This window comes from Lutra lutra, chromosome 13 (genome assembly GCF_902655055.1).
Source record: "Lutra lutra chromosome 13, mLutLut1.2, whole genome shotgun sequence".
Taxonomy (NCBI): domain Eukaryota; kingdom Metazoa; phylum Chordata; class Mammalia; order Carnivora; family Mustelidae; genus Lutra; species Lutra lutra.
The window spans coordinates 23,636,759-23,660,827 of NC_062290.1; the positions used below are offsets into that span (position 1 = coordinate 23,636,759).

At 43.0% G+C, this 24,069-nt stretch overlaps 1 protein-coding gene across 3 annotated transcripts in view; it reads right to left on the reverse strand.

Moving 5' to 3' along the window:
- Positions 1-6,900: 6,900 nt before the first annotated feature.
- The window catches only part of LOC125083054 (ras and EF-hand domain-containing protein), an 89,577-nt gene continuing 72,408 nt past the window's right edge, over positions 6,901-24,069 (reverse strand). The window contains exons 14-18 of one of the 3 annotated variants that reach the window (XM_047698968.1): positions 22,715-22,829; positions 19,098-19,217; positions 16,345-16,421; positions 9,993-10,123; positions 6,901-9,074 (exon numbers count right to left, since the gene is read on the reverse strand). In XM_047698968.1, coding sequence (XP_047554924.1) covers positions 10,018-10,123; positions 16,345-16,421; positions 19,098-19,217; positions 22,715-22,829 — 418 coding nt within the window. In that variant the 3' untranslated portion in view covers positions 6,901-9,074; positions 9,993-10,017. Of the gene's footprint in view, positions 10,124-15,896; positions 16,041-16,344; positions 16,422-19,097; positions 19,218-22,714; positions 22,830-24,069 lie in introns of all 3 variants that reach the window. The other 2 variants (XR_007122160.1, XM_047698967.1) reach the window with 2 other exon arrangements.

Consider the following 24,069-nt stretch of genomic DNA (forward strand, 5'->3'; position numbering starts at 1 on the left):
GCTCAAGAACTCAGTGGAGATTATAGATGATAAGCAAAAACCAAGGGTAGCTGGGCCCTGGGGACTGTGGCCAAGGTCATGCCCTAGAGGGTCTGGGATCCATTACTGTGGTGTGAGGAGTTTCTTAACCACCCTCAGGTCTAGGTCACTCCTTTAGAGCACAGGGCTGGGTGGGAAGACAGTGAGAAGACTAAAACCCCGGGTTTTAGGTGATGGGGAGAGGGAACATTTGTTCCTTTCAGCTTCTCTCAGGATCCATGGGGTTTTGTTTCTCACTAACATTCACATGGTATGGGATTCCTGGTAAAAAAGGGTGTTCAGATGCTGGTAGGAAAGGAAAAGACAAATGTCTACCACTGCTTCTGATCGTCTGAATTATCCAGCATAGCATTTAATCAAGAAATTTAAAATAGTGTTGTTAAGACCCTTTTGTCTGTAGTTATAAAAACATAAATAAGTAACTGAAAACTTAATGAAATTCAAATATTTAAATTAGAGAATGTTTTAAAATTGTGTTCCATATTACAGTAATGTTCCTCTTTCCTCTTTTTTTCTCTCCTTCCATCCTTCTTACCTCCATCCCTCCCACCTTCTAGGTATATCATTTGAAAATTTGATGAGTTGGTTTCTGGAAAGAGGGTTTACCAAATATTGGCATTCTGGGAGGATATAGTGTGAGCTGGGTACCGGATGTCTACAGCAAATATACACAGGGAAGGTGTACAGCTCATGCTCTCGCTCTCTCTCTCTCCCTCCTCCCTTTTTTCCCCCCCTAGCTAACTATAGCCTCCCACCATCTCCCAAGAGAGGAAAAAACAGAGCACTCCTAAGGAATGGGCAGCTAGTCCAAGCAACAGGGAATGAAGCAGCAAGCAGAAACTTCACCAGCATAAGGCAAGAACAGGAGTACACAGATCAGGATCAGGGCCGGATTTACCCTGCCATTCTGTCCTCAGATAAAAAGATGATGTAATGGCACTCTATGGTGACAGCTCTCTTAAGTCACACTGTTCCAATTGGGACCAGTATCCTCTACAACTGATGACCTCTCTCAGACAGGGATCTTCCTTCACTGTCTCCCTGGGTATTGGACTTTATACCATCCTATGCTGAAAGTCTTAACTCTTGTATTCTGCATCACATACTTTTCCTTGGTTGGAGCAAGTTCTCCTCAAGCATCTTTGAAAAGGTATATAGTGTATAAGAGAGAAGGTTTTTGAGACCTTGAATGTCTTGAAAATGTCATTATTACTGACCTAGTTTAGCTAGGTATAGAATTACTGTTTGGAAATAATTTTCCTTTGGAAACTTATAGGTATTGCTACATCGTCATTTTGCTTCTGGTATTTCTGTTGAAAAATGCATAACCATCCTAATTCCTGTTTCCTATTTTTTTTTCCTCTCTGCAAACTTGGAAAGTTTTTTTTTTTTTTTTTTCTGGGCAAAGAACCCTAATGACAACATGCTCTATGTCCATCCATTCTTCTGGGTTTTAGATAGGCTGTTCCAATCTAGCAAGTCATGCCTTTCAGTTCTGGAAATTTATCTTGAATTATTTGACCATGTCACCTTGTTTTCTCTGATGTCTCCTTGTGGAACAGCTGTTTTTGGACATTGGACTTCTTTCCACTCCTGGTTTCTGTGTGTTTCTTTCTGAATGACTCCTCAAATTTATCTTCCAAACTCTATAACATACTTTTTTTATACTTCTGCTCCCATGTTTTTAATTTTGAAGAGCTTACTTATGTTCTTGAAATGTTCCTTACGGATAGTAACTTATTCTTGTTTCATGGCTGCAAATAGTTCTATCTCTCTAAATATATTCATGTGGTTTTTTTTTTTTTCTTTTTCTGCATGGGCACCATTTCCCTAAGTTGCTATTTTTCTGTCTTAGTTGTTATCCATTTTCCAAGCTAGAGACTTGCCACAAATACCCAGTGATCCTTGGATTGTTCAGGGGAGCTAAAATCCTGATGGAAAGCGTGTGGTGTGACTTGCCAAATTTGAACTTTACTGTAGGGTGATGGGGGAGGGTTGTATTTTCTGGAATGATGTCTGATGTCAGTATCTTAAGGTCTTCCCCTATGGCTGGTCATACTCCAGGGAAAAGTCTTTCAGTCTTGGGGAGATAAAGATTGTCACTATCCTGAAAGCTGAGTGGGGAATATTGGCTTTTGGCACCAAGTACCCAGAATATGTAGTATCACTTAATTCCCTCGTTTTTTGAATAGTACCAATGCTCAACTGTGTCTGGCATCCATCCCCCAATCTAGCAGCTCTATTTTACTCCAAAGTCTCTGGACTTTGGTCTGGATAGTAGTGGCACAGCATGGGAGAAAAATACTTAAGGATAGAACTGCTTCTCAAACTGCTTTTACCCCACCTTCCCTTCTCCCACCAGTTACAGAGGCACATGCTTCCCTAGTTCCTCAGCCTTTTGGGAAATTCACAATGTAAATCTAGATTATTCTCAGCCTTCTCCCATTCCTGGTTTAGGATTCAGCTTCGTTGTTAATTCAGCTCCCAATTTTCCTTCTACTTTGCAGCTTCACAATTTTGTTGTAATTGTCTTCTGTTCTTGTTGGTCTAACTATCTAAAGGAAAATCTGTATGACTTTAGTTTTAATGGTATTTTAGAGAGAAGAAAATTTAAATGCTATCTTGCTCCAGAAAACATTCAATATTTCTGATTCTTAACCCAATCTTATCCTCAATCTTATGCACCATGTGCCAACCTGGGGAGGTTTTGTTAACTTATTTTATTTTTGCTTTTGAGGGTTTAAGGGCTTTATACCTTCCTTACCTCCTCAGCCAGTATTCACAGCTATAAGAGGAATCACTAAATCAGGCTAGTTTCAGAACTGCAGTTTTGAGGCAGGAGGGCTCCAACACATTTCTTCAAGGGTCATATTTTTTCCTTAAACTTCAGTGCACATGATGGTCAAGAATGCCTGGCCACATGCATCCCTTTTCTTCTGTGATATTTACCTTGCTAATGCATAAAACAGTATCCAAGGTGTAAGCACCATGCTTTTCTTGCCTGGAGCCTTGGAGAGTTTATCAGTAGTAAGTAGTACGTTAGGGATGCAGGACAGACCAGGGCAACCAAACCTCTTATCCCATTTCCAGTTTCCAGGATGAAACAGGCCTGAGCTGGAGCAGAGAGAAGACTAACACTACTAAGTCAAACTTGGAGTTCTGATTACTTTATGGGAATTCTCATCTGAGCATACCTTCTAACCCACAGCCAGAGGTTCTTACTCGGGGTCATGGGCCCATTGCCACTATGGGTAGAAATCCATATTTCTAATTTGGGACAAAAATCACATGTTTATTTTCACTAACTAAACTCTAACTGAAATTTAGCATTTCATTTCATATAAAATGCAACAAAATGCAGTAATATCACTGGTACCTGTGACTGTACCACCAACAAAACCATGGATATTCATAATTTACTCTAGATTGGGGTAGACCTCTCAAAATACAGCTTACATTCATGACTACATCACAAATACGGTGCTTATTAGCTCTATCACCAGATCTTGTGCCAATAAAGCAATGCAAATACCACATTATTGCAAAATTTTTGAAATATCTTGAGAATAGTCTTTCAACAACATTGGTTTCCTTTATTAGAAACATTAATCTGAGGGGATCCTGGGCTTCAGAGGAGTCTGTGGTGTAGGAAAGCTGAGACCCTGACCCAGAGGCCTCAGAAGAGTCATGAGCCTGCAGAAGTATGCTCCAGGGTGGAGAAAGTTTACTTCACTCAGTCAAGTTTAAAGGGCTGCAGGAGGCAGAAATCATCTAGTATGGCAAGTACACAAGTCAGCTGATCATTGCAACCACTGATGAAATGTTATGATGGGCACTACAGGGAGACATCATGGAGGAGAGGCTCTAGCTCAGACTTCAGGGTCTGAGAAACCTGCTGGGAGGAACCGAGACACCCAGGGTGGACAGGAATTGGGTAGGCAAATGGACATGAGCAGACAGACGGTGCTCCAGGCAGAAAGCAGAGCCTGAGTGAAGGGTAGGGGAGAGAGGGTATGGCATGTCTGAGAACAGAGTTCCCCAAGCCAAAATGTAGACTCTGAGGTAGAGAAAGGGGAGGAGGAAGCAGAATGTGGATCTTCTTTATTTGTTCACAAATTTGTTGTCAACACCCACCAGAATATAATCTGCTTGAGAGTCTACCTTATTCACCCTCCATCCCCAGTGTCTAGAATCATTGTGAACAAACAGGTAGGAGCCAGATCACAGAGGGCCTTAGAGATCATGGAAAGTTTGGGGATTTCATCTAAGAGGGAAAACATCTGTTTCTGGAATGACTGATCAAGAAAAGAAAACAGTTGTGGTGAATTAAAGAACCCCTAAAATGACACTGGAACTATTCATGAGATGCCCCCTGAAGGAATCTTTATCCAGCTCTTAAGTTCTGCCCTGCTGCACAGCAATGGGAGTGCCTGAAAACCTGCATGGAAAATTTTTCAGAAAGCCAAAATCCAAAGGTACAGAGAAACCCTACAAATGTATATGTCAAATGCTATGAAATATGGCTCATGAACTGCCAGCCTGAGAGGTCACAAGTTAAAGGACATTACAACTAAACCCCTATTCTACTAAAATATAAGAAATATAAATTCACATAAATCTGATACAGATGCAGAAAAAAAGGAAATTGGTTAACTATTTCTAGAATTTTGCATTTGAAAATCCACTTGACCCTGTAATTTCAAGTTGAGGCATTTTTTTCCTGTTTTCCATTTTCAGCTATGAAAACATATTTTAATACCTAGATCTGGAAAGAAAAGATATAATTTTTACTTTAAGCTTGCAAAATAATATGCTTTCCTGGGAATTAATTCCCCTCTTGTGGATGGTTGGATATACCCACTGGAGATCCTTCTCAACAGGCTATCTGTTATGGTATAAACATAAAGGTTCCTTTTTATTTAGTTCAAGAGCCCCCTTATCCACTATCATGTCTACTGTCATTTGCATTCACACTCTCAATCAGAGCTCTGGTGTTCTCTCCATCCCTTCAACTACTTGATCCAATTAGACCTTAATAAATGGTGGTCCTACACCTAAAAGGAATCCCTTCACGATTTCCCATTTTAACTTTCAGACCTTCACTTTTCTCTCAATGATTTCCTCCTCTTTCAATCCATCTATACAATATCCTATGCCATGTGATACCCAACTTCATGTCCATCGAAATATCAAGAATATATATGGGAAGTGGACAATGAACTTATGTCAAACTGAATCTTATACAATGCCCCATCCCCCAGGTAATCTGGTAAATTTGAGTTCTGCTACTCATCCATGGCGGTTCCTAAGGTCCCGACCAAAACCAATGCAATCAATGGTGTTTCAAAACATCTTTTAAAAAAGAAGGAAATTGGGGCACCTGGGTGGCTCAGTGGGTTAAAGCCGCTGCCTTCGGCTCAGGTCATGATCCCAGGGTCCTGGGATTGAGCCCCACATCGGGCTCTCTGCTCAGCGGGGAGCCTGCTTCCCTTCCTTTCTCTCTGCCTGCCTCTCTGCCTACTTGTGATCTGTCTGTCAAATAAATAAATAAAATCTTTAAAAAAAAAAAGAAGGAAATTTTCATTTATTTATTTGAGAGAGAAAAAGAGCATGAGTGGGAGGAGGGGTAGAGGGAGAGGGAGAAGCACACTCCCCGCTGAGCAGGGACCCTCCCCCGCCAAATGTGGCGCTCATTCCAGGACCCAGGGATCATGACCTGAGCTGAAAGCAGATGCTTAACCACTGGGCCACCGTAGTGCCCCCAAAACATCTTTTTTTAATTGAGGGTGATCCAAGTGCCGGGTAACTATTCCAAACCCTTTATATACATCCCATGAGAATGGTACTTTTAGGGGTGCCTGGGTGGCTCAGAGGGTTAAGCCTCTGCCTTCAGCTCAGGTCATGATCTCAGGGTCCTGGAATTGAGTTCTGCATCGGGCTTTCTGCTCAGCAGAGAGTCTGCTTCCCACCCCACCTCTGCCTGCCTCTCTGCCTACTTGTGATCTCTCTGTTAAATAAATAAAATCTTAAAAAAAAAGAATGGTACTTTTATCTCTATTTTACCAAAGAAGACCCTGGGGCACACAGAGGGTAAGCCCCTCGCTCACTGTTACCCCAGTAGTGGGAATATGAGGCTGGGTTCATACCCAGGCAGGCTGGCTGCAGAGCTCAGACCTGTGGCGATTAAAATATGCTGCCTCTTATTACACCATCCATGACTACTGCGTATGTGCCTCTGTGTGTTTGCAGAAACTCTCTGCAAAGCCTTCCTTATTTAAAGTTAATTTTTTGCTCAGCCATTTCAGCACTGCATACAGCAGAAGGGAGGCAGCAGCGGAAGGGCGGCTCAGGGCTCCAGGTGTATGTCTATTCAGCAGTACAAGGGCAGTAAAGACGCTGCTCAGTTAAAGAGGGGCGGCACAGGTGAGAGCAGGCAGCCTCATCCTAGTTTATAGGGGCAGAGAGGGAAGACTTCCTGAAGGAAGTGATGTTTCAGCTAAAACAGGGGGATGAGCAGGAGCTGGGGCCGTGTGGGGGATGGAAGGAGCAGAATGGTTGGTAGAGAAAGGGACTAACCCCTGAGGTCCTGAGGATGGCCAGAACACATCCTGAAATTTTTCTACAAAAGCCTCACTGTTTCTAGCTGTCACACACCAAGCTGGTCGACCTGATGCCCCACTGGCCAAGGTGACATGGCTGGGCCACAGTACCAAATGCCACATATTCACTCTTTTCTCCACCAGCCAGCTACCCGAAAAGACAGCTGTTTTGAAGGCATGGTTTCATGCAGACACACCCTAGAAATAAAGTTACTTCAGGGATGCCTGTGGTAAAGCTGAAGGGAACAGCCCGAAGACCAAAGGAAGTGAGCTTTATTGAATTTACAATGCAGAAAATATTTGTAGCTCCTTAGACATTTGTATTGCTATAAAAATTGTACTTTATGGTATAATTATTAAAGGTTTGAAGAGAAATAAACAGTATAAACGAAATATGGCCGATACTATGAAAATGTAAACCATGTAAATCAAAATCACGAAACAATTATTCTATACTCAGAGGCCTACTTAATATATACATATGAAATTTCTTACACACATATACAATAAAAGCCCACAAAAGCCTTCACTCTGAAGCTGATCACTGTACAAATATGAAAATAAATCTTTATCTTTTAACCTCAATTTTATCTTCAGCAAGAGGGTTGTGTGACTTGAGTTTATGCAAATCATATTTGGTATTAAATAATCAAATGTCACATATATCATATAAAGCAGCAAGTGGAAAATATAAATTATGAAAATGCATGAGGCTAAAAGTTAACAGTGAAAAATGTCTCCTTATCCAACATTCTTTTCCATGATGAAATTAAAATATTATCCAGTATGTCATGATACATAAAAAAAAAAAAAAAAGGAGCAGTGTATAATTGTGATTTTAAAAGCCCTCAAAGGAAAAACTGAGTCAAGATGAATTAGGTGCACAAGACTATATGAATGTGCCACATTAATTCTAGGCTAAAAACATTATTTTTAAATCAGAAATACACTTTGAAAACACCTTCCTGAAATGAAATGTTGGTGATAATGATGATTTCCCACAAATGCAGCTGAAAGAGCTTCTAAGTAGCTTTTCTTTAAAGAAGATTGCTCACCAGAGCTCTAAGTCTCTGATTTGGATTTTGTTGCCAAAATATTTATCCAGGTTTGAATAAAGATGAGTGCTTTGTCTATGTAATCTCCGTCCAAGTCAATTTGGGTGTACTAGCCATACAAGCCGGCACAAAAGCCAAGGCAATACTTCTGTATCAAAGATATACTCTACATACAAACTGTCAGACAAATACAGAGAGACAGTCTGGGGGGAAATAAAGGCAACACAGTAACAACTATACTCACAGAGTTTTGTGCAACTGCACCAAACACCTGAACAACTATCCCATATGTCAACACACAGATCCTTTCTAACCCAGGTTCCAAAGATGCCGCAGAGGCAACCAGCAGTGGCAAAACGTGCATCTCACGATGGCACAGAAATAACACCTCCTCCACCGCTCAGTTTAACACTATTCGACCAGTGAGGCGCTCTTTCTGGTCAAAAATGTAAACTTGGTGCGACCTAAGCCATTGAACAGAAATGCATGTTAGAGTTGCCAGGGATAGATCAAACTTTGCGGTAAAAACACCTAGATGTCAATAGAGAGAAGGCATGCTTTTGCAAACTCGAGGATGTTGTGGCTCTTTATAATTTTGGTGTGTAACATATCTGGTCAGTTTTCACTTAAAAGAAAATGAAGCTGGGGAATTAAAGATTTGATCATAAAAATCATAAATAGGGGAAAAACTGCTCCATGGAATTGTTTTAATTCAACAAAAAGGAATGTTATTAGCTTATGTAATATAATAAATAAGTTATTATTTAAGGTTTTTCCAGCAGACTACTTGGAAGCTGGGACTATATGAACCAAGGTAAAATCAAACTTCTAGTTGGGGATAACTTAACTGGTTCAAGGCCACTGAGAAACAAAAGCCAAAAACCAAAAACCAGGCTTCTCTAGGGTCAGGTGTTGACTCCTTCAGCTGTTAGAGACCTTTCAGTGGGGAAATCTGGGAGGCACCGCAGGTTCTAGAAGGAGAGCAAGACCCACCACATTGTTGGTGAGGAGGAGTCACTAGTCACATTAAACAAAGGACTCTGATTTCCCATTCCTAAGGATAGCACCTCTTGTGAAGAGATGAGTTTCCAAAACTATACATAACATTTTTTTCACTGTTCATTATTTCAGGTAGTGAATGCTGGCCATGACAGAGTTCAGAGATTTGTACCATATTGGAGATTATGCTTGTAAATCATGGGAAGGTCTGAAACAATCATGCACATTTTCCTTGGGCAAATGTTAAAGTAGTAGTGTTTTTTTTTTTTAATGAGATATAATTCATATCTCATAAACTTCCCCCTTTTAACAATTCAGTGTTATTTTCATGTATTTACCAAGTTAGCAGCCATTATCAAAGTATATATTCCAGAACATTCTCATTCCCCAAAGAAACCACATCCCCATTAGCGGTCCTCCAGCTCCTGTCTTTCCCTAGCCATGGCCATGACTGGCTGGTATATATTTTTAAGTGAAGAGTGACAACTTTCCTGGGCATTGTACTTTTACCAGTATGTGGCCTCCTATGATTTTCATTAGAATTTTTAACATGAAACTTAAACCACAGACTTTGTGGAGATGTCAGTACCTTTTTTTTTTTTTCTTTTTGTCACACAAACGTTTTTTCCTCTGTATAAAAATAGATTTTTCTGTCTCCACTGAAGCCAACATTATTTTTTCTCAAATTCTGTTGTTTCAGAAATGAGAAAAATCAATGCCCCAATATTTAAAAAGTCCAATTAACCAGAGTCCTTATTAACTGTGGGTCATCATGGTCTCCTTCCCACTCCTTACAGTGCACAGAATCCGAGAGGCCAAGGCCTGCAAGGCCAAGCTGCTTGTTTTGCAGGTGAGGAAACAGATCTATCATGGGCTGCTGACACGTCTGAGACCACAAGCTAGTTAACAGCAAAGCTAGGATGATAATCCCCTTTTACTAGTATTCTAGTAACAGATATTTGAAAAAAAAAATGTTGTTTTAGGTTATCTACAAAGTCAGCTACCACGTGAATCTACATCAGGAAGTGTCTTCTACAGCTTTGATCTGAGCATATGATTTTTTTTTAACCATTTTTTTTACATGTTCTCTTTTGAGACTCTGTAAGGACAAGACAAGTACCTTCAACCATGGGGCCCCAATCATTCACTGAAACATAGCAAAGAGACAGGGCTCCAGAAGGATCTAAGAGCACAGTTCCTAGGCCCACACTGTCAGCTTCCACCTGGCCATGTCTGGAGGACGCACGCCTCTGTGAGAAGCAAACAAGTCACAGACACCCAGGACTCTGGTCCTGAAGACCTGACAGGCCAAGGATGTTTGGGATTTAACTACTGCAACAGTTCTTCATCTGCGTTGACTTTCTGGAACTGGTCCCGGTCAGATTGGTAATGGATTTGCTGTCATCTTCATCGGTCCTTTTTTTCACTTCCCTGGGGGAAAGGGGCAGGAGAGAGAAGAGAGAGAGACAGAGAGAGAGAGAGAGAATGCATTACTAAGGTACAAAACTAAACCACAAATGGTTCTGTAGAAATAAAAACAAGACGACTGAGCACTTGCTGTATGTCATCCAGACACCATTCTCGTGAGGACCATGTGAATTTGTTGGGCCCCATTTTATATGTGGGGAAGCAAAGGCAAGGAAAGAAAGGTGAAGCAATTTCCCTTTGGTCATGTGGCTGGAGAAGCCACAGAGCCGGGCCTGGAACCACGCCTGGACTCTGAGCACCAGGCCATGCTCACGCATGCACGAGGCAGGCACACACGAGACACACATGCACAGGAACACACACACACACACACACACACCCTACTACTGCTCTCTCCTGTGGTCTCACATGTTTTACGGTCTGCCACACGCACAGCTCACTCCTTAGCACTCTGGAACCTGGCTTCCATTGCTGGCTAGTACTTGCTGACCTTAACAAAAGCAATGATGACTTCAAAACCACTCTTTAATTATACAGGATCATGGAGATAATGATGAATGCTTAAAATCCAGGAAAAAAAAAAATCTTCTTTCTGCCTCTTCCTAACTTTCCTTTAGAATTAACAGCTAGAGGCTACAATGACAAAAGATCTTCACTTTCACAAGTGAAAACCTCCTACGGACAGTATCCTTCCAAGCGTGTTCCCAGATATGCCTGTGAAACATGCAGACCCGGAATGGCACTCCTGACTGGGACAGCTCATCTCCGGGAGGCCCCCCCATCATGGGCTGTCCCTTCACAGTACTGGCTCTGTGACTCCTTAGATCAACAGAATGCAGGGGAATGGTGGGCTGGGAATCCAAGCCAAGCGTTAATAAGGCCTAGCTGCTCTCAGCTGCCAGGGCTCCTCAGTGGAGAGGGCCAGCAGAGTGGCCAAAATGACAAGGACCCTGGTGGCAGACACCCAGCCTCAGCTTTACCCCATGGCTGCCTGACCACAAATGTATGAGACACCCCAAGCAAGAACCTTCCAAGTAGAGGAACCTTCCAGCTGAGATCCAGACAATTTTGATAATTTCAAGAAACTAAAAAGTGGTAGTTGTTTCAGGCAACCACGTTTTGGTTTATTACAGAGCAGCAAATAACTGAACCTACTAAGAACTGGCATATTCCTAGTACAGCAACACTATTCAATCAAAATATAATGTAATCCACATGTAATCTTAAATTTTTTAGTAGCCATATTAAAAAATGTAAAAAGAAAGAGGTAAATTTAATTTTATTAATATATTTTAACTCAATATAGCAAATATATTATCATTCTAGCATTTTATTGGTAAAAATAATAATGAAGTATTTTATGATTTTTATACTATCTTCAAAATCTAGTACCTACTCAGTACCTACGGCACATCTCAATTTGGGTTTGCCACATTCAGGTGGCCCATGGAGGCCAAATTGGTCAGCAGGACTCCAGAAGGTGCTGATATGTGCTAACTTTTGAAAACCACTATACTGTGAGTTGGAAAGAAGATATCTCAGGAGAAGGAAAAAAAAAAAAAAGGGGGGGAGGAATTAATTCTTGCTGAAGGCCAGCTAATAAATGCTATAATATATGTTTTCACATTTTTCTTATTTAATGCACATAAACAATCACACAACACAAACACACCTGCATCCCTGACAGGTGACAGGGGAGCATTGTTATCCTCACTTCACAGATGAGGAAACAAAGACCCAGGAGAAGAAGGAAGGTACACAATCCAACCTAGAACACCCCATAAGACTCCTTTCAGACTCCTAACCTCCAGAACTGGAACGTGATACACGTGCGTTGCTGAAGCAACAACACTTGAGGGAATTTGTTACAGCAACAGAGAACTCATACAACTTCCAACTGCATCATCTCAGACATTTGGTCATTCAACAAATGCTCAATTTATGCCAAACGCTGGGACCCTCCATTAGCGCTGAAGGAGAGAGAGAGAAGGCTAAACAAATCATTTCCAGGTCCCGAGACAGCTACTAACACACATGCACGGTACACCAGTCGTGCTGATCTGCGTGGAAGGAAGGCGTGGAGATGGGGCTGCGTGGACACTTTGACACTGGAGGGACCTCTTGAAAAAACAGGAATTGACCTTCGCTTAATGAGGAAAGGAGATTCTAGGTGCAAGGAACAGCATGCATAAAGGCAAGGAGACATAAAAGAGCTCGGCCACAAGTAGAATTAAGTTTTCTGTGTCTACAGATTATCATTCCTTTGGGAAGTAAGATTAAGAGATGCAACCAGAAAGGTGGGTGAGGCCAGGCTGTGAGGGTTTGCACATGTTGGATACAGTCACGCCTCTAGAATTTCCTCTTGGTGGTGGGTGAGGATGTGGTTATGGAATTTTAAAAAGAGGTGGAGGTAAAAAATACAGAAATTGGAGAAGTTGCCAGCTAGAGACAGTTCTAGAAGCCCTGGGGATAGAAGACATTAGGCAGAGAGAGAGTAAAGAAGAAGAGAATGTGGAATGCAATCCTGAGATTGCCAACAGGTAAGCAACAAGCCGATGCGCCAGAGTGGTGGCAGCAAGTCCCAATGTTGCCACTTAGCAGCTGTGTCACTTTGAGCAGGCTGATTAAGCATTCTAGTCCTCCACTTTCTTATCTGTGCAAAGGGTATACTAATCATAGCGCCTTCACAGGACAACTCACATCTCTCCCTTCTAGGCGGTCCTAAAGCCTCTACCAGCTACAATTATCTGACTGTCTGGTCAAATGTTTTCTCTCTCTCTCTCTCTTTTTCCCCCTTCTCGTTATACTGCATGGCCTGCAAATATTCATTTCCTCAATACCACTACTGAACCAGGTATAGGGCCTCCACAGGCTGAGAGCTCGCAATAATGCAGACATTTTATTGAACCTGAAAGCAAGTATTAGGGAGGAAAAATACGTACCCACATGGTCCATCTGGCCTTTGGTTTCTCTAGTCCACCATAAGTACAGGCATGTCCCTCCCACTTCAAGGAAATCAGATATTCCAAACACCTACAACAGATGTAAGCCTGGGAAAACTACACTTTCTCACCAAAACTACCATATGCTTGACAACTGCATGTAAGGTGACTCTGTCTCATCAGCAGATTTCCTCCCAACAGGCTTAGCTCCTGGGCTGAAAGGAAATATCAGCCTGAGCACTTCTTGTGGGTTTTTTTTTTTTTTTTCAAATCTCAGACCATTGATCAATTAAACACTTTGGAACCTGAATCTACTGCAAAATGTACAAAGCTTGTGGTTCTGATGCTGGCAAATTCACTTGCCAACGGACAATGATTGTGATAAATGTCCTGTCAGCACTGCGAGGAAACTGCATTTCTAGGAGACACTTTTCCTGGGATTGAGAGGTTTCCAGAAAAAAGCAATACTAGTAGTTCAGGGTGTTAACCAAACATTCATGCCTCCCCTCAAAACAGAATTCTGTTTCAGACAGTGCAAATCCATAAACTCGTCTAGCTCACATTTTATGACATGGGACAGCATGAAAGCGGCCGTGATGGTAATTGTCTTGCAAGATCTAAATTGAGGACATAACATATTTTACATTATATGTAACTTTCTAAAGGATGTAAAACCTTTTTTAGATGATTTTATTTATTTGAGAGAGAGAGATAGCAAGAGAGAGAGAGCGTGAACAGTGGGGAGAAGGAGAAGCAGACTCCCCGCTAAGCAGGGAACTCCATGTGGGACTTGATCCCAGGACTCTTGGATCATGACCTGAGCTGAAGTCAGACCCTCAACGGACTGAGCCACCCAGGTGCCTCAGGATGTAAAACTTTAAAAACAACTATTTCACCAGTGGCAACTCTACCATTTCCATGTACGATTTAGGCACTTTAATAAGCAAATCTGAAGGCAGGATATAAAGCAAATTAAAATTTTTAAATATTTGCTTTATTTATAATTTTCATATTTAACACATCACTAACGTAACGAAACCAGGGACCTCACACCAGGCCATAATGCAACAACGACAATAAAATAACTCCCTGGTGAGTGATACCCAACCAAGGAGGGACCTCATGATCAAAAGGCCTCTGTGCACAGGTGTGCTGCGTAAGGAAGCACAAGGCTGTGTGGCGGCAGCAGAGAAAGCATAGGCAGCTCACAGCCTTGCCCCCCTTTACGATACAATAAAGAGCATGGAATCGGCACTCTGGGTGTGACCGTGGCAATCTGGAGTCCCTTTAACTGTAATATGATCCTATAAGACAATTAATTCAGCATGAAGTAGCGACTGGTATTCCGTGGCATACCAGCGGTTCTGTGTAGAACCAGAGACTGGCAGAACCAGAGAGGACCTTGGGGGTCGCTTCTCCGGCCCCCCTCCCTCATTTTACAGACTAGAGATGCCGAGAGGGAGGAAGGACTCGTCCGACTCCACAGCTGTTTGAGGGGAGATTTAAGACCGTACTTTGAGCCTCCTGCACTGTGGTCCTCCATTAAGCGGGGCCAGAGGCAACAGCCTGGCAGGAGGCCTGCACACAGCATCCTTCTCTGCTGGACCGAGCAACAGGTCAGCACCCTGCTGCCAAAGCTAGAGGCCCCACCCCTGCCCGCTGCGGTTCAGCTTTGGGCCCAGCGATGCTCTAAAGACCCGCAGGTCTTCCCCAAACCCCCCTAGCCCAGCAAGCAGAGCACTTCCACCCAGGAATCCCTGGGTATGTTGTAGCGAAGCATCAGCATGAACACCTGAGAAAGGACCAACACCTACCAGTTTAGCAGCGAGTCCACTGTCAGTGCATCTCACCCAGTCTCCGCCCCCGGCCCCCACCGCCTGTACTCAAAGAGCCTTCCTTGGTCAAAATGGCCAGCTGCCCCTTCACACCCACAGGTACATGGAATCCATTATTTCACCCAGCTTAGTTTACCTGGGCTCTTGTTTGACAAATGTGGGATGAGCCCATGATTCTCCTCCTAATCACAGGCAGAAAACCATGTCATTCCCTTGAATCTACACATACTTAAATGTTTGCTTTTCTTCCACCCGATGTAGGTCACACTCAGAGTTAGCACTGTCTTTGCTTCACACAAAGATGATTTCCAGCATGGTGTGGGCAGGTGGCTCTCTCTCGGACTGATATCAAAGGAGATAATGTTCAAAGACTCAGTTCGAGCCCAAGGTATCTGCCAAGGCCTGACACAGACTAATGTCAAGCAGACCATTTAAAGTCCTGAGGCTCATTTCCTGATTTTCTCAAGTGAGGGCAAGGATCTTGCCCAAGGCTCCAGTCTAAGCAGCTGGTAAGCATTATAAACACTGAGTCATCAATAGAAAAGCAGCATTGGAACACTGCGATGTATTTTACTTGTCACTGTATAGGAGCAGAAGAAGTCATCTATCATACTAAATCTAAGATTCTCATAAAATTTCACATATGATCAGAAAAAAACCTACACACCCCAAATTACGGCTTCGCTTCATCAGCAGTTAAAGATCACTGGCCTGATTTTGTTCATGCTCATTTTCTTTTCCTTTTTTCCTTTCTTTTTTCTCTTGGATATTTAATCTCTTTAGGCCAGTAAAGAATCATCTTTTCATTTGTGGCAGAAAACCAGGCAGAAGACATAAATCTAAAAGATAATGTTGTTATTTCTTAAAATTCAAATTTACTCCAAGGATTAAAAAACACTCACATTTATATCCAAGTTCCTCGAGGATATAATTTTCATTCTAATCTACATCCCAAAATGTTATTTATTATTAACACCACTGCCTGAGCTTAATAATTACCTGAGTAATTATTTTAATAAAGTGCTTCCAACTGGCATGATACACAATTTGCTTTGTTGAGTTGCTTTTTTTCTCCTTTATCCCAGAAAATGTCATAATAGGTAGTTAATTTCATAATAGTCTCTTGTGTTTAAAATCTGGTTCCTGGAAATGATTCATACACGTCAACTGTTAGCTTTGCGGTGACATTTTGGAGAAATGTCAGCGATACCTCAGATGCACCTGCTTTGTTTGGCAGTAAAGGTACTTTGCCAACGTTCACAGTGAATAAGCAGCACTACCAGTTTTTCTAAAATCTGTGTTCAATTGTTTCTCTAACCACCACTGAAATACGAGACAGTGTTTTCCAATGTATATTCACATTATGGTCCAGAAATCAGGCATATGCACCAACTACGTGAAAATACAATCCTGTGTTCAGTTTTCCAAATATAAGACAACATTTTACCGAGCAAGATGGAGAACAGCTTCCACTATATTCGAGCCGTCTTTGGCGCTGGTTTCACAGAATAATGCCCCATAGGTCTGTAGAAAAGAAATAAACACAATTAAATGAAGACTTTACTTAAGGCTCCTGGAATTTTAGCTTTTGAAACCAACAAATAAAATAAACATATTCTCCTGTTGAGTATTCTAACAGCTAAGAAACAGTATTCATGGTTTTGATACTTTAAAAATGGTGAATTTTGGTCTAGTTATTCCAGACACAACAGCTCTGAGTCAGGGGACTTTTTATTTTGCCTTAAAAGCAAGCACAATACACCATTTCATGTTTTAAAGTTCTTATTCTCCACGGTCCTACCAGTTGCTACAAACGTTCTCTATCAGATAATCTGAGAGAGGTAAAAATGGTAGCTTAAGGTAACCACTCACGAATTAAATGTCCATCAAAAGTATGTCTCCTTTGGGCTGGCAGTTAACTCACATCCCTTCGCACTATCATCTTTGCTTTCAAGATTCAGCAACCTCCGTGTTGTTAAACCCAATGGACACTGTCTAGGGCTCTATTATTCTATCTTCCAGCAGTTATGGATATGACCACTGATCATATCACTCTCCTGCTTCACACCTTTCAGTGTTTCCCATTCCTCTTCAAGTAACACTCAGATGCTTCTCCATAGCTGACAAGGCCTCGTGTCCATGTAGTCCCGGCCCAACTCCTAGCTTTACCTGCCACCCTCCTCCCTCGCTCTCAATGCTCTGGTTACTCTAATCTTCCCTTTGTTTCTCCAATGTTCCAAATTCCAAATTCCAAACTCCAAATTCCCTCTTACCTCACGATCTTTGCACCTGCTCTTCCCATTACCTGGGTTATGCCCATCCACCCCCTTCTCCAGGCTGACTCCTACCTACTTTTTGAATTTTTCCATAATCCTCCCCTGAAATCAAGATTCAGTGTTGTCTAAGCCTGGCATGTCCCTGTCAGGTCTTGCTATTAGGAAACCTCACAGCCCTCTGTGTCTTCTCTGTACTGCACTTGCCACAATTGTAATTGATGAAGTTATTTTTGTGCATCTTTGCCTGGAGACAATGTCCTTTCAGGAAGGAGAATTGCAGGGGCCTTGGGCCTGGGTGTAGGTGACACAATTCTGTGTGGGATAAGGGGAGGATGTCATGGCTGCTCTGGAGCATGGAGAGAGAGAACAAAAGGAGGGGGTAAGATTCCACAGTGGGACCTTTACCCATGAGCCTGGGGAAAATCTATAAAAATTCCACAGAAAACCTATAAAAATTCTACAATGAATGTGAATGAATTTATAGTGGAAATGCATAGAGCTGTTTCCAAGTTTTATGGCTAGGATGTTATGGGGTGACATGGAGGGTCTCTCTGAGGCTACAGGAGGTAGGGGTCACAAGATGCATAAGTGAGCAAACCTTGGGAAGTCTGAAATCGTGAGGAGGGGATAAACCTGGCATATGGTGGGGGATCACATGCTCTCTAAGGGGGTGTGTGGGACAATGTGGCACGTGGATTACACACAATCCCCGCGTATCCCCCAGAAATGAACTACACGAAGACACGGACTGTCTGTTGTGTGCTCGTCTTTCCTCCACACACGATCAAGTGCATACGATTAAACGTGTTGAATGAATCTCTTCTGTGCTTCGCTGCCTAGCTCTGCTGTTTAGCCTGTTTGGTTCATAGTTTTAAAACCTAAAACAAGAAAGATTTTCCAACTTAAAACAGTGGCACTGACCCTTGTTTTTACAGTCCACGTGCCATACTACAGCGCAGGCTGTCCATGGGCTGAAGCAGACCAGAGAGGCAGCTGTATCAAATTAGACTGCAATGGCGTGGACTTAGCCACCCTCAGGTGCCTCTGATGCCATGTTTGGGAAAGACAGGTCCTAAGGGGGCCCTGGAGCAGCCTCACACACTGGTAATAACGGGAGAATAAATGCTGCCCCAGTAATAAACTGGATCAAAATGAGTCTCATGTTCTATACAAGCGCACAACCAAAAATCATTTTAGACTATTCAACTAAGCACAAATCTTAGAGAAAAAAAACAACTTTCCAAATTCTCTTCCAGCCAGGTCACACACTGCCCTTTGGCACAGTAGCTTTCTGGAACTAAACCATGTTTTCTAAACAGGACACCCATTATTTTTCCTTGACGTGGATTCCAGAACTAGGAGGAGTCCAGGAACTGGCCGAGGGTGAGGAGGAAGGCAGGATACTTCTGGTTCCTTTGTCAAAGTTCTTCAATGGGGAAAATTGCCCAAGTGATCATTTTACCTCCATGAGAGGTTTAATCCTTGGTACAATTACTTACATTCATTAAAGTGTGTGTGGCGAGGGTGGGAGTCGGGAGGGCACCTGGGTGGCGTAGTCAGTTAAGTGTCTGTCTTTGCTCAGGTCCTGGGATCAAGCCCTATGTCAGGCTCCCTATTCAATGGGGAGCCTGTTTCTCCCTCTCCCTCTGTCCCTCCACTCCCCACCCCTGCTCATGCTCATGCGTGCTCTTTCTCTCTCACTCTCAAATAAATAAATTAAAAAAAAATAAAAATAAAAATAAAAAAATAAAGGGCAGGGGGACACTGGAAGTTCTGCCTGAATAAGAAGGCCAGTAGTCCCATCGGAAGGGGTGAAGGGTTGTCAAAGAACCTTGTTAAGCGAATGTAGATGGGAGTGAATGGTCGTCAACTGCAAAGCTCATGAATGGCTACGTCTATTCCAACAGCCTCATTTCACCCTTACCATGGCCAGTTTTTCTCCCAAGTATCCTGGGACGCACTTCTGTTCCTCTGCTGCAGCAGCATCACGGAGGTCAGCCTTGTTTCCTACCAACATGATAGGAGCATGCTCCTGGGTTGCATCCTGCCAGGGGAAAAAATGCTGTGTGTTCATCAAACACTGAACAAGTTCCACTGACAACAGCAGCTTCCACTCTCCAAATGCCCCATGGGTTCTGCATGACCTGGAGGTCGTATCTTCCAGCCTCAAAATCTCTCTACAGAGAGCCAATCTTCTTCCCATCACCAAGTGAAAATACTGAAATTCCGAGAGGTTAAACAAGAATTTGCAAAGGCCAGGGCCACGGTGCAAACGCACCCCATCACCCCTGCCACCATACGAACCAATACGAACTCAAGGGGCATGACCATAGAGCTATATTTGGCTGTGGCACCCACACAATTTTCTGTGACTTTCACTCCAAATGGAGCTGATAACAAGTCAACTTCATTATCAGGCACAAAACACACAGGAAGATCCTTCAGCCATAACGGGATAAAAACAGAACGTGGGCGTTCCACACTCACTGCAGTCCGGTTCACAACAAAAGCAAAATGTGAAGGTCCTAAAGGTTAACATTTTTCTTACAAGGAGTCAATTACTGATCATTCGAAGGAATCGATTCTAAGGCGAATGCTCCCAAATCCACCTTTGCAGGTCCACGTGAAACATGGGGAACAGAGCTGCATCGGAGGCCACCCCTCCCACCACCTGGCCACTATACCGGCTGTGACCCAGAAATCAGGTGAAATGCTTCATGTTTCTGCCTCAGTTTCCCCACTGGTAAAATGAAGGGGTTAGTTACGGGCACACCACACCTCAGCAGGCTCTAATGAGAACAGAGAAAGCCAGCCTGACTGGCCCAGAAAAACCGGGCTCTGGTTCCCATGCAAGAGCAGCAGCAGCAGCCCTGACCGTGACCCTCTGCCAGGCCTCCAGGTACTAGTTGTGCTTTCGGTTTGGTGCTACACCTGCCACGGGATCAAGAAACAAGCCTTGAAAACAATGAGAACAGCTGATTTCCCTTCTCTTCAGACCATTCTTCTCCGACCAAGGGCACCACAGTGTAGTAACAGCAGAGGGCAGATGGGAATGGAGGGCCGTCCCTGAAACTAGGTGCCCTGTCCATCAATGTGTTCATTAACCATGTTCTTCTGCAAACTGTTCAGGTTCCAAGGGGGCAACTTTGGAAGCCGCTCAACAAACACTCACTTAAGTGAGCCAAGAACCCAAGCATCTAAGTGACTTCCTTAAGTTATGTCAGTAAATACGGGCAACTCCTTCCAGTCTTGTCTCGAACAGCACCTTCCAGGGAGGCTGCCCTGACCACACCATCAGGCCCTTTACTCTGCCTTCTTGTGTCCACAATATTTATCATTCTCTATCATTTCATTTATTTTATTTACTTGTTTGTTGCTTCTTATGTTTCCCCTACTCGGATACAAGCTCCCCTACTATGGGCGTATTCCAGGCTCTGGAACCTGCACAAAGGAGGGACTCCCAAAATACTCTGGAATGTGAAAAAGTCAGTTAGAGATCTCACGTCTCAAGTGTCTCCTCAATTCAACGTTCACCCAAGCATTCAACCAATACATTACTCACGACAGGTAAGTAAATGGCCATCATTTAATTTTACCCATGATTTTACTGCACAATTTTGTAACTCAGTGGTTTTTATTGAAAAGTATTAATTATTAATTCACCACTGACATTCCATTACCCCTCAGCCCTTGGGCCTATCCCAACAATTACACTCTCAGTTTCCACCTGTATCTCTAGTGGCCACATAAACTGTCCCCACAGAATGTCCTCCAATTAGAAAGGGCCATGGCAAAGGTTTGTCATGCCCTTTTTGCCCAAAGGTAGAAGTCAAAGGCCAAGTAGTATCTAATTTTCCCTGTGACAAATTAAAGAGTTCATCTTGAATATAGTTTTTGTCCTTTTCAGACCCTGTGAAAGGTGATCCACAGAGCTGTAAAGGTCACTTACCACGTGTAGGTGATTAGCAAATGATAGCAAATGATGGGGTCCTGGCACACCAGCTGTAGTGGTCACTAACGGCTATTTCAACACTGTGACCTTGCCTTTCAGCCGCCAGTCCTTGTGCATCATGCAAAGACTTAAAATGCAGACTACGTCCAAAAGTTTTAACAATAAAAAGTTTTGCTGTGGATTTTAAATTTTCTGTGCGTACGAGTCCATTGGGATGATGTTATTCTCTGGACTCATCGTTCTACCCCAGGGAGGTCCATCTGTTCCCGTGAGCAGACGCTTCTCCTCTGTGCATGGAATGTACCTCAGAACTCCACTCTGGACACCAAAAGCTTCTTTTCTCAACCTGCTGCTTACTCTGGCTCTTTATCACAGCAGCAACCAGGGCTGACTCAGGAGATCCAAGGCCCCTTTCAACCCTCCCCTCTAAATAACCACAAACCAGGGTCATACACTTTCTCCAACTCAGGTTTCTCATAAAAAATGAGAGTAACATTACATTTCTTACTTCTTTCCTCAGATATGTTACAAAGATGTATATAACATGTGGAAATTTCGTGAAGTAAAAATGCTACATAAACATCAACACACTTGCCTCATATTTATAATAATTTTAGGTCATGATATTCCGCTAGGACAAAATGCACATTTCTTTGTCATTTCTCAAATCATTTCTTCAGTTAGAGAATATAATTCTATTTTCTTACAGGGTATAAAATAGGCCCAATGGAAGACTCTAGAAGCTAAGTTGATATACAGCAATCAGTTCTCTGTTTAGTCATCGCTGCACTGTTTCATGCCTATTAAAAATTAGAGATAATACACTTAACTGAAAAAATTCTATTAGCCACTAGTTTTTTTTTTCCAAGAGAGTATATTGAACCACAGCTTGAACTGAATTTTATGTTAATTAATAACCCATTGGCAGCACACTGAGTGTGGTCAAAATAATTTCCTACTTCTAGAAATTATTTACCATGAAACCAAAGGATATGAAAGCTCCTCAGTTGAAAGACACTACTCATTTAACAACAAGAACAAAAAAAAGCAGCACAGTTGTCACCATGTCCACTTGGTTAAAAAAAAAAAAAAAGTTTTACTGATTTTTGAGGCTCTAAAAAAAAAAAAAGATACCACTTGGTATTTCAGGGGCACCCAAATTACCACCAGAAAAGGTTGAGGACACAGGTGCTAACAAAGCTGGGCCTTGCACATGCTCATATCCGGCACACATGGGGGCCCCGTGCACACCCAGTCACATACACACCACCCCAGGCATTACGAGCTGCTGCTTCTCAGGTTGCCCACATTTGCAGTTACTTCCAGAGGGATTCTGATTTTATCTGTAAGAAAACCAGAAGTTTTATTCCCAGAAGCTCCCTTCAGTGGTATCCATGGCTCTGGGGAAACTCGCCTGGCTACCGAGGAAGAGACCAATACTGCCAAGTGCCATGAGACACTCCCCCCTCACACCCAGTCAATGCTCTCTAATGGTGCGCATGTCAACAAAGAAGAGAAACCGCATCTTCTAAGATGGCCCATGACGCCCGTGTAGTTTTTTGTTTGTTGCTGTGTTTTTGATATCTTACCTCGATCATGTCCACCCATTCTCGAACATTGAGAAAGCTTTTCTCGCACGTAACATCATACAACAGCAGAACGCCATCTGCTCTTCTGAAGTAAGACTTGGCGATACTTCTGAACCTGGCGAAGAGGAAAGCGTGTAAATACCAGTTCAACCAGTCTGTTGGTCAGGTGCTACCCCTTCTTCATCTCTTTCATTCTCACTTTTTTCTCCTTTTCTAAGATAAGCCTCCATTTAGAAGAATCTCATGGCAACCTGGCATGGGGACAGAGCCACCTCAGAGGGCTGGAACGACTCAGTGGAGGGTAACAGAATAATTTGGGGTATGATCTACGAGAGCCAAATAATTTCTCCAAGAATATCTGCAAACCCAAAGTATAACCAGGGCAAGGCTGAGAGTATAATTTCTAAAAATTTCAGCCCCAGCAACAAGCTCCCAAGCCCATGTGTGGGACACAGGGAAGGAGGGAAGGAGAGGCCCGAGAGAGAACACTGTGGTCTGGGGGTGGGAAGGGAGCACTGGGGGGGCGGGTGTGGCACGGAAGAGGGCCTAACGATGCGGAGTGCCACAGCATGTCAGCTTTACACACACGGCACGTGGCCGGTTCGCTAGCCCAAGAGCACACCCCTGCGTGTGTGTCCCAACTCTAAACCAACTGCAACACTGGATAGCATCTTTAAAAAGGCCATGTCGACTACAAATGTTTTTAAATATTAAAAGTCTCAGTGTCCTAGAGAATGCAAGCTCCCTAAAAGCAGCTTTTGTGGATTCATGTCTGTTTCCTGTTGGATCTTTGGAGCCTAAATGGTGCCTGGTACGGGCACATATGGGTACGCAGCCCATACTCGCTAGCTGAGCAACTGGAGAGATGCCATTTCTGAAGAGTTAGGCAGGAATAAAACCTACAGTTGATCCTTCTGGTCATCGGCAATGCATGCAGGAGAAGGCAAGGTCACCAGACACGAGTCTTCTACTTAATTGGTGCCTCTGCCCTTGAATGGAGGGGAGCTGACAGGTTCCCTTTACTGTCTTTTATTGAGCCTGGTTAAGTGCCTCCTCATTCCAGGACTGCTGCATTCCAGGAGTGCTGCCTTGCCTACGTTCCCTCATTCAGAAAGGGCACTCTCCTTTTCCCAACTGAACAGCGGCTCAGAGGAAGCCTGAAGACCTCCACACACAACTGACAGGTAAATGAAGGAGGAAAGAATGTGGGGACATACAAACATTCCCCAAATCCTAACGTACTATGTAATTACACATGCATTATAATTATAGGATTATGAGCATCAAAAACCACCAAGCGTCCCACAAGGCTTGTCCATGCAGACCGAAGGTGAGCCCACAGCGCTGTGGGAAGC